General features: G+C 45.4%; 1 protein-coding gene across 4 annotated transcripts in view; it reads right to left on the minus strand.

Moving 5' to 3' along the window:
- macrod2 (mono-ADP ribosylhydrolase 2) overlaps positions 1–11,949 on the minus strand; it is a 357,904-nt gene that overhangs the window by 208,669 nt on the left and 137,286 nt on the right. For all 4 annotated transcript variants that reach the window (XM_084667272.1, XM_084667271.1, XM_084667270.1 and 1 more), the window contains exon 5: positions 7,370–7,486. In XM_084667272.1, the coding sequence (XP_084523398.1) occupies positions 7,370–7,486 (117 nt within the window). The remainder of the gene's footprint in view (positions 1–7,369; positions 7,487–11,949) is intronic.

Genomic DNA, 11,949 nt, shown 5'->3' on the forward strand with positions numbered 1-11,949 from the left:
GGACTAGGGCCTAAAGTAAACAGAATTGAGTCACAATGAAGTTTACTCAACAGTTTTCCTCTACAACAGACCCGTCCAGCGTAAGTGTAGAGGATACTCGTCAGAGTCACGTACACTCAAGCTTCATCCACACCTGGATTCGAACATGGGACTTCCGATTCAAAAGCGCAACTACTAACCAGCGTCATCACCACCGAAAAGCTACCTTTTCTCTGGCGCAGGAGGACTGTACTGATACTGAGGAGGAGCGAGTTTACCAATTCACCTTGTCTACACCAGCAACATTTACATGTAGTAATTTTAGCAGACGCTCTTATCCAGAGTGACTTACAGTAAGTACAAGGACATTCCCCCTGAGGCAAGTAGGGTGAAGTGCCTTGCCCAAGGACACAACAACCTTTTGCCCGGTCGGGAATCGAACTGGCAACCTTCGGCGTAATAGCCTGATTCCCTAACCTTTCAACATGCACCAATCAGCTTGTCTACACCAGCAACATGCACCAATCAGCTTGTCTACACCAGCAACATGCACCAATCAGCTCGTCTACGCCAGCAACATGCACCAATCAGCTCGTCTACACCAGCAACATGCACCAATCAGCAGTTTGGGCTGTTGTCCGGCCCTCTGCCGGCATCAAGACACACCAACAGAGCGGAGATGGTCTTGACAAACGCACAGGGCAGAATGATAATGTTTCCAGGGGTAATTTAATCAGAATGAGCTGTGTGTCTCTTACTAATAGTGGGTACTTTGCTGTGATTTATATGTGTTTGCAGAGCGGGGAGAAAATAACAGACGGCCGAGTCCCTCAGATTAAGTAGGGCACAGGAGAGATTCCTCATGATATCAGGGAGAGGAATTTATCACCAGTGAATGATTAGCATTATTAGTCCAGGTGCAGTTACTGTAAATATCAGAGGTCCACATCTGGTGCCAAGCGGAGGTAGGAGATGATGATGAGGGGATATGATGATTGAGTCGACCTTGAGGAGGCTCAGGTAAACAGAGTTAAGTAGCAAAACTCTCAACAGTTTCACGCCCTTGTCTAGATTCATGACACTGAATTCAATTATCAACTGATCCTAATCACCAGTTCTCCAGATAGCAAAACAAATCTAACAATCTGCTAGCTACAGCTGGGGCAACAGTTTGTGCACACACAAATCTCAGAAATACACAGTGATGCAACCGTGGCAGGCTATGGTGAAAAGAAAGGTCTCAAATCCAATACAAACTGTTAGAGAAAAGTTCCACCCCCCTTCGGTGTTAGATTAGAGAGTAATCAAAGCAGGGCAAGCATCCTGATGCTGCATGGATAACACTCTGTCTCAGACTGTCAGAGCAGGCCGGATGGAGGCAATACTACAAAGCCTGAAATCTATAAACCCACAGCAGATAAGCTGGAGGGGTAAAACAGTTCAGTGTGAATCACAATGAGAACCTCTTACCCCTTCCTGGAGAGGAACTAGTCACACTCAGACAAAAGAACCGTGCGGCACAATATCAAACCTAGCTTTCCTCCACAACTTCAAAGAGATAAGAGTACAGAAAATAATCGTTATAATAAAAGTAAAGAGGCCAAACACACTTAGCCAGAATCCATAATGTACCTCTGCAAAGGCTTGTGTTTTTTCTTGTCATTTTTCATCAGCCCATATTTTGAAGAACACCCCAAGGTTTGTGAGTCACAGTAATTGACAGACATGGGTGGAAGGGATTCGAATGACAGCAACACCAATACATAAACAAGCAATGTCCCTCGCCCCCTGGGTTGGCATCCAGTATTCATTATTTAAGGCAAATGACGGGATTCCAAAAAAGGAGGGGTACAAAAGGAAAAACAAAACAATAAACAGCAGAGGAAGGTTTGAACTGTCAATCTGAAACAGCCCCGGGGAGGAAAAAAAAAACAAACTGAGTGAAAGATTCAAGATGAAATTGGAGAGTGAAAACAGCCCCTTGTCTAGCTAAGCACCCCTTAGGGGCACTCTCTCTCCCAGACAGACCACCAAATCTATCCATGAACGCCTCGTAGGTCATAAAGAAGGTCCAAGCTAACCATGAGAGGAGGCAAACTCATGACTGAATACACTGCTGTGTTGCTCTGTTTAGTTTTCTTAACGTCGCTAACTTCCCTGTCATGGCTGTTATTTTGAACATCATATTCTTGTTTATTTGTGTTTAATGACTGCTTTCCTATAAATACTGCATAAAACGCACAAAAGCCATGCAGTCGCTACAAACTTTGCACAAACAGAAAAGAGACACCAAACTTGAAGACAAGTGACCTGTAACTCTTGAACATTGCAACAACAGACTAAAATATAAAGTTTAATTAATACAGGGGCTGGCTAAATTGTTAAACCAGATGTCTGTTGTTCGATTGATCATTACTCTATAAACAGATAAGTGTTACATGAGAAATAGACAATTTCCTTGACAGATTGATGTAACAGACAAAGTTTCATTCAGACCTTTTCCGCTATAGTAGGTGGATAATTATAGTCATTGATTAATAATCCTCGACCAGACCATTATAATCAGTGCCACATGTTTTCCTGCACTTTAGAAGGGGAGGCTAATTTGCCACTGAGATTCACGGCCTAAACTTCTTAGTGGGATGTAATAAAGGGCAATTTTCTTGTCCAGGGCAACAAAAAAAAAGACACGACCAGGTTTAGACTTGTCATTTTCCATTGCCTGGGAACGTCAAACATCCAAACAAGGAGAAAGCTATGATTTTATATCATTATTTTAAGCGACTTCCCTGGGGCAAAAAGAGGCTCTCCTTGTGGGCATCAGGCTTTTGTCATTAGCATGAGGGAATGATTTAAAGGTTTCACTTTTTCCTTCCCCTTCAATTGCTGTATTAGCTTGAGAGATCAGATTGGCCACTGCATGCCCTTGAAGGTTGTGATTGTCTGAGCCCTGAGGTATTCAGGTTTAATAATCCTGTTCTCTCTGCATTCCTTCATGACAGAATTAGTGTGTAAAGTTTTCAACAAAACCTAAACACCCCATACCGTGACATCAACACTGACAACAACACTGACAACAACACTGCCAACGACACTGACAACGACACTGACAACGACATTGACAACGACACTGCCAACGACACTGCCAACGACACTGCCAACGACACTGACAACAACACTGACAACAACACTGACAACAACACTGACAACAACATTGACAACAACACTGACAACAACACTGACAACAACACTGACAACAACACTGACAACAACACTGACAACAACACTGACAACAACACTGCCAACAACACTGCCAACAACACTGCCAACAACACTGCCAACAACACTGACAACAACACTGACAACAACACTGCCAACAACACTGCCAACAACACTGACAACAACACTGACAACAACACTGCCAACAACACTGCCAACAAAACTGACAACAACATTGACAACAACACTGACAACAACACTGACAACAACACTGACAACAACACTGCCAACAACATTGACAACAACACTGCCAACAACACTGACAACAACACTGACAACAACACTGACAACAACACTGACAACAACACTGACAACAACACTGACAACAACACTGACAACAACACTGCCAACAAAACTGACAACAACATTGACAACAACACTGACAACAACACTGACAACAACACTGACAACAACACTGCCAACAACATTGCCAACAACACTGCCAACAACACTGACAACAACACTGCCAACAACATTGACAACAACACTGACAACAACATTGACAACAACACTGACAACAACACTGACAACAACACTGACAACAACACTGACAACAACACTGACAACAACACTGACAACAACACTGACAACAACACTGACAACAACACTGACAACAACACTGACAACAACACTGACAACAACACTGACAACAACATTGACAACAACACTGCCAACAACACTGCCAACAACACTGCCAACAACACTGACAACAACACTGACAACAACACTGACAACAACACTGACAACAACACTGACAACAACACTGACAACAACACTGACAACAACAGGGAAGGTAGCAAGAAACGATGCATCCCTTTAATACTGAACTTAAGGAAACCGCTGAATTAGTTAATCTATTGTCTTTATTTAACAGATGCTTTTATCCCAAGCAAAACACAATGCGGGAGGGGCGAGGGGGGGGAGGGGGGGGGGCAGTGAGGAGCTCTAACCAGTAAGCTATACAAATCCCCAAGTAGTACGCATAGAAACCCAGAGTCCCACTGTCTATGGCAAAGGAATCCCATGTATCAATCGAACTAAATGAATTTGGTTAAAGAGAATTCTCTGGTATCTCTCTCAGTCCTACCGTTCTGTATGTGGCTTTGGTTTAATCTAGCGGTCTGTTTACAGCTTGTCTGTAGAATGAGTACATACTCCCTACATGTTCTAGTTAAATCTCCAGCAAGCACATGGGGCAAGGAATAGCAGAATATGAATCTTAATATCTTGCTAAAATCTGTCTAACTTTGGCACTGAGATTTCACCAACCGAGTATTGTGAACGTTGTTAGTCATAACTAGCCTAGGGTTATAATTTTCAACAACAATACAACATGTGCAGGGGAATGACATTGTGAAGTGTTCTAGGAATGGAAAATAATCCTTTGTTTTCATGTGGACCAAAGCCAAACATAAGTGGGCATAACAGACAGTTTGTGAGCGTAAGTGCGAGGCCTTATTTGTCTGCTGTAGATGTGTGCAGCTGTAGGTTGGTTCCTTTTACAGACAGTTCAAGGCAATGAGGCCCTTCTGGCCCATACAGCCTCTGAGTGTGTTGGACCTGTTTAGTCAGCAGATTGGGTGTGTTTTAACATGATGTCTAATGCTGGGCTGACGCTCAACACTGCCCGTATGCTTTGATTAGCCTCAGAGTTTTAATCATTAGTCAAATCCACCACCAATAAACATCCTCCCAAAAAATACACAAGGGACACATCATCAAAGAGAGAGGAAAAATAAAATAAAAAGTGTGTGTGTGTGTGTGTGTGTGGGGGGGGGGGGTGCCATACATTTCCTGAGGTTGAAAACATGAGAAGTCAAGGCTTTAAATTAGCTTCATTCTCAATAATTCATCTTAATTTGCACTAGCCCGAGGAGGATGTAATATTGTGTAAAATTGTGTGAGTAAAAGAAGAAAAAGGAAAACTGTACAAACATCAATCTTTCGCAGGCTTTGATCACATGCTTTCCAGGCCTGTGCACGGTCATGTAACTTAGGGATGAGTACACAACCTTTTGTAATTGTGTCGCTATTATTTGGGCTTCACTTTGTTTGTTACAAGGCGGATTTAATTTTCGGAAGATTTGATGAGGTGACAGCATGTGAACATACAGTTGTGACAGCCTAAGAACGGCTGTGTGGGTTGAGCAAAACAAATGTCTCCCTTGTACGATAAACGAAAAACAACAAACCCAACCATCCCATTGGCTGGGGAGCAAAGCCTACCAATCACAAAGAAAAGTCAAAGTGGCTGTCAATTTCCCAAAGCAGTTATGAGTGACAATAGTGATTGTCCCAGTGAAGAGAGCAGAAATAAGATGATAAAACATGTTTTTTTGGGGGGGAGAGTGTTCTAGTTTCTTGACAGAAAAGAAACATCCCTTTGAAGTGACGAGACACTGTTCAATCAAGTCAGACTCCTCTCTTTCTCAGAGGAGTTATCAGCTAACACAGGAAGTCCCACCGAAGTGTTGGGGACAGAAGTCAGGTCGAGATTTGACAAAGTCTAGCTGGTTATTAAACTGTCAGGGTTTACCCTGTTTTTGTTAAACAGATGACAACGGACCAGGCTGCACACAGAATGAGTCATGGCTTTTCTGCTCGGCTTTACTGACATCTTTAAGACATATTAAAACAAACTCATTTTGCCTCAAGATTTAAAGTTACATTTGCATTCAGTCATTTAGCAGATGCTCTTATCCAGAGTGACTTACAGTAAGTACAGGAGGAAGAGGGGGGGAAGTAGGGTAAAGTGCCTTGCCCACAGACACAAAGTTATTTTGCATGGCCGGAAATTGAACCAGCAACCTTATGATTACTAGCCCAATTCCCTAACCACTCAGCCACCTGACTCCAAAGTTACCTCTCTAGTGTGCTAGCAGGAGACCCTGAAGGAGAAATATGTTCCCCCTGAGGGATTCTCACCTAACATAACCGTAACAAACAACATTTTCGTTTTCCGTTTTTATATAAAATATTTTGAATCCGTTCAAACAGCTCTTTACGTGAGGCAACTGCATACAAATGATTCCTCTAACGCAGAATTCCAGTCCCATCTCTTGGCCTGTCATATTCTTTAGCCAACCTTGTGGAAATAAGACAAATGCCTACAGGATGTCACATCCAAAAACACACAGCCGATTTGATGGTCTTTCGTTGTTTGTGTTCATGTTCTTTATCCATGAGGAAGACAGGAGCAGAGAGTCCTCTGTGATCCCTCCTCCAGTCATTTACAGAGTGACAATATTCATAACTCAAACAAGTAGGATTTTGTGACCCGTTAATTGAGTAAATCATGGATGAAAAATCAATCAAATTAGTAATGAATAGTTCCCTTAATGTCTCTGTTTGTGTGCAGATGGCACCTTCAACTAGCCACACAACAAGTGCATTTCATAATAATTATCCTCCTAATAACTTGCACTCATTAATCAGTAATGGCTGTTGGAAGCTAATAAACTATAATGAAAAATGTTTTCCTTTGGCACAGTGGACATTATGAAAAGGCTGCAAAGATCACTGTGGGGGGAGTGGTTCTCTTCAGAGATGGCAAAAGTACACACATCCTTCACTCAAGTAGAAGTATAGATACTCATGTTTAAAAAGACTATGGTGAAAGTTGAAGTTCTGACTACACTTTTTCGTTAAAGTAAAGAAGTATTGGCTCTGACATATACTTAAGTATAAAGTAGCCATTAATACTATGTTACACTACTCTACACGTTGTATAGAATATATTTTAGTAAACCATTTAAAACTATGTTTTCCAAAATATTTATTCAACCTTCCTAAACGTTTGTATTCAAAACCTTTATAATAAAACCAATATGTTAGCAAAATATATTTTCAACCTTTCAAATCGTATTCAAAATCTTATTTTTCCAAACGTTTTTAAATGTATTTTTGTGTTTTTTACTTTTATCATTTTATAAAAAAAAAAAAAATCTTCACTTTTTCCACAAGTCTTCTTTTTCAATCATTGTGTGGGACAGATTTGCACTGAAAGTGTAATAATGCAAAATGAAAGTTAAACCCCCTGAGTTTGTGTATGGGTTCCACATAATGAGGTGGTCCAACACTGAGGTGACAGTTAACGTAAACCGGTACTCACATTTAGCCGGGAGATCGTAGCCGCAGGTGATCTTGGCGTTGCCGGTGTCACAGCCAAGCAGAGTGTGGCACTCGTCAAACAGCAAGGATCCTGCCGCTTTGTGTATGCAGCCATCAACTGAAACACACACACACACACACCCTGGTGAGCCAGGGAGGAGAGAACACGTGACAGCGTGTGTGTGTCACATGCTCCTCCGTGTTGGCTGTGTGTGTGTCCTGTACGCCAGACAGGACACATCTCAGAAGAGGCCAGACGTACTGTAACGGTTCAGCTTTCTCAGAAACGTCTGTTTGTTATGGCCACTAGAGTGTTGGGCCCCTGCTGCTTGTAAATATTGACAAAGACTGAGAGGGAAATTAGCTGTGTTTGTATCTATTAACGCCTCCAAACACACACACACGTACAAACACACGCACACACATACGCACATACGCACACACACACACACACACACACAGGGAGTGGGCAGAAGGTGCTATCATGCTGAGGTGATCCCTGCCTCGGCTGGTGAGCTCTGTACACTGAGATTATGAAGTGTGTTCCCAGCCCTCAGAGTGTGGCTGCGTCCCTGCGGTCCTGACTCTGTTTAGATGTGGATCTGTGTTCTGATTCTGTCTCTGCTCCTTGTTGATGTGTGTCCTGGTTCTAGCCGGGCCCTCGCCCCCCAGCCCTCAGCCCCCCAGCCCCCAAAGGTTTTAATTTCTGCGGGCTAAGGCAGCGATGGGTCTGATGGATGACGCGTCTTACACGAGAAGGCAGAGAGATAGAAATCCAAATGATCCGTCTCCTGAAGCCTGACGCCCCTCCAAGAGTCTGTTATCAATCACACTGAAACATCATAAAATCCTACTCAAACTGTCCTGAGAAAATCCTCAAGAGGCATTAATGGATAACATTCTCTGGAGGAACAGGATGGGCGTTAGGACAAACAGACGGGTGTCTAGCATGGTTTTGTTTGTTAAAGCCTGTTACTCTGGCATCATTATGTACTCTAGAGAGGATTGGATCTTTCTGTGGCCCCTGAGAAAGAGAGGCTTTGGAGGGCAGAGAAAGAGTCTGGAACGGGGTGAGTTCATCCTCAGGAACAAATGATGGAAACTTCCTGTACTGTACACAGACCAGCCAATCAGCAGGTAGAAGGGCTCATCTGCCCAGCCGCTCTTTCAGACAGAGATGTAAAGAAAAACAAGAAGCACTGCTGGAGACAGAAGTGCAGCACCCACAGGAAGTGCAGCACTTCACATCTGCGAAACGCATCCTTTTAATGTGACACGGCTTGCTTCAACTGCCCTCCATTTCCCAAGCTAGCAGAATCAGAGGCAGGGAGGAAGGCAGGCTGGGAGGCAGGCAGGCTGAGGAAGGGAGGCAGGGAGGCAGAGGAAGGGAGGCAGGGAGATGTAGGGGAGGCAGGCAGGGATGAGTCAAAGACAACAGCTGGCTGAGATCAATCATCTTTAATGGACTGAGGGACAGGCAGTTGACAGAGACTGATCCTGATGGCTTTTTGAAAAAGTAACACGAGTCTGACAGAGATGAAGACAAGGAGAAAACCCTTCGTAGAGCATTGATAACTGTAACACAGTGCATTTTATCATCACATGATATACAGAGAACATACAGTTTAGTACCATATTTTTAAACATACAGTATCAGCGCGGTATATTGTTATCCACAAATCCATATTTCTGGAAAGCTCTGCAGATAATTACACTTCCTCCAAGCATGGATTCAGACTGAGTCAAAGGCTAAAATTATGTTTAGAAACAAGTCATTAAGAGATGGTTGAACACAAGCATGCTTCTGTTCCGCCCACACACAAGTGAAGCATGCGCTAAACAAACTCCAATCACCTTTGAAATTGGTTTACAGTCTGACAAACTCTTATTTGGGGGTTAATAGACAAGGGCTCATCCTTGTTCATCTAGAGTTAGACTGTTCCAGCTACGATGTTAAACACGCCGAGTCAAGCAGTCTCGATTCATAATTAAGCGCACAACTTCATCATCCTCCTGCAGTAGCCAGAGACAAAACACCATCCCATAATCGGTCCAATGATGGACTGCATGGTCGCTATGGTTCCGGTGTACCAGTGTAGTATATCACAGTACAGTGCAGCACTGTGAACATCATTTAACTGAACAGTAAGCACATAAGTCTTGGGAGTGTAAATGGAGCAGGGTGCTTCTCCTGAGGAGATCCCCACCAGCAGGTGCAGAGAAAGCAGGGTCTCTCCAGGGTCTCTCCAAGATAGAGAGCAGCCCTCCACCAGACTCTCCCCCACCCCTTTCTCTCTCCCGAGGGCCCATGCTCCCCTCAGATCCCCCCCCTCGCTCTCTCCTGCTCCCAGGAGAGAGAGGGAGAGGAGAGACAGAGAGAGTCTCCTCCCCCTCTCTCTGTGGAGCATCACTGTCAGCTTGAGTTGATCTATCACACAGAAGCCCCTGGGAGTCTGACTAGCCTGAAGACCAGGGCCTCTCAAGCCCTCCCCACCCCCCACCCCTCCCCTCCCCACCCCCCACCCCTCCCCACCCCCCAGACCTCCCCACCCCCCCCAGCCCTCCCCACCCCCCCAGACCTCCCCACCCCCCCCAGCCCTCCCCACCCCCCCAGACCTCCCCACCCCCCAGCCCTCCCCACCCCCCCAGCCCTCCCCACCCCCCCAGACCTCCCCACCCGCCCCAGCCCTCCCCACCCCCCCAGACCTCCCCACCCCCCCCAGCCCTCCCCACCCCCCCAGCCCTCCCCACCCCCCAGCCCTCCCAGTGGTCTGGGGAGATGCACCGAGCTGGAGGCTCTGGAGTTGACATCACACGCAAGAATGCGACTGACATGAGCCGTGAGAACAGATGTGTCAGCAGACAGGATGGGAGAGCAGGTTAGGGGTGTGGTCTCTGTCACGTGGAGGTGTGTGTGTGTGTGTGTGGGGTCTGGGTGTGTGTGTGTGTGGGGTCTGGGTGTGTGTGTGTGTGGGGTCTGGGTGTGGGTGTGGAGGTCTGTGTGTGTGTGGAGTTCTGGGTGTGTGTGTGTGGAGGTGTGGGTGTGTGTGGAGGTCTGGGTGTGTCTAGTGTGTGTGGGGTCTGGGTGTGGGTGTGTGGAGGTCTGTGTGTGTGTGGAGGTCTGTGTGTGTGTGGAGGTCTGGGTGTGTCTAGTGTGTGTGGGGTCTGGGTGTGTGTGTGTGTGGTGTCTGGGTGTGGGTGTGGGTGTGGAGGTCTGTGTGTGTGTGGAGGTCTGGGTGTGTGTGTGTGGAGGTGTGGGTGTGTGTGGAGGTCTGGGTGTGTGTGTGTGTGTGTGTCACAGGGCTGGAACTGTGCCTGCCACGGCCGGGAACACCAGAGGGAAACTGCTGATCAGATTGAGACAATGCCAGGCTCTTGCATCTCACCCTCACAAATGTAATTTACCTGCTTTACTTAGAATGATTTTAACACAGAATAGGTGGTTGAGCTTTGTGTGTGTTTTGTTGTTGAAGTATTCCGTTTTTTGTTCGTTTCATGGCATCCCATGTTAAGCATCACTCAAAAACACAACATTTAGCAGGAAACTGACGGCAACCTCTGAATATACTTTCCTGCTCACTTCGCTTAGGGAAAAGAAAGGAATTACCCATGCTAAACAGGCCTGAGTTTTCATAAGAAGCGTGACCCAGATGCAATCTTGCTGTCAATTTATTTTCTAATCTAAGTGGAATTTCAGCAACCTTCCCTGCTGATTCCAACAGAGTGGATGCCTGGGCCTTCACTCAGTGGTGGTGTCTGATCCTCATTAACTAAGTACGGCATTTACAGTCACCTCAGAGGCCTGGTGAGACTCAGTAGGAGACGATGAACAACATTTGTACGAGCACAACTGACACATTCGCAAGAGTTTAAGATTTAATCCCTGAGCAAGGTCGGATTTCTGTAAAATCTGCAAACGATTTTTTGATAAAGGCTGTTGCAGTTTTCTAATAAAGTTACTGATGTGTGTTGCAGTTTGTGATGCAATGATCACTGTGCATTTGAACAGTCGCAGCAGCAGGCAACATACATGGATTGTTCTGTGAAAGAGGAGCGCTAAAACATTGACAGCATCCTCAACCCTGGGCTGAGTGTTGCCAGAATGGACACACCAGTAAATGTGTCTACAATCCAACAGACTGATGGTCGGCAGTTAAAAAACATTTGAAACTCAGTTACTGTATCATCCAAAGCCAATGGCAGACAGTCAAAGATATTTCTCTTATCTTATCTCAAGTTCTACAGGCAGGGTCACCCGCCCACTCCCGCCAAAACCCCTCAAACCAGCAGCTACTAAGCGATGCATAAACAGGGCTGCCCAGTGCTATATATCAAACAGCGGTTGGGACATCTTAATGGAGAGGGTTTCATCTCACAGGTTCCACCTTCAGTCTACAGCATCTGCTGCTGTCCTCCCCCTCTCCCGGCCTTTCTCAGGCCCGCTGAAATATCACAGTTAATACCCCATCCATCTCCTCTCTGGCCTCACCACAGCCAGGCAGCCCCCATGTGGGACGCAGCATTTCCTCATCTCCTCTGTGTCTGGGTCGCTGAAAGCTTCCCAGACCACCACTCGGAACG

The sequence above is a fragment of the Hypomesus nipponensis genome, chromosome 11, assembly GCF_054491055.1.
Source record: "Hypomesus nipponensis isolate SF chromosome 11, ASM5449105v1, whole genome shotgun sequence".
In the NCBI taxonomy this organism is placed as follows: domain Eukaryota; kingdom Metazoa; phylum Chordata; class Actinopteri; order Osmeriformes; family Osmeridae; genus Hypomesus; species Hypomesus nipponensis.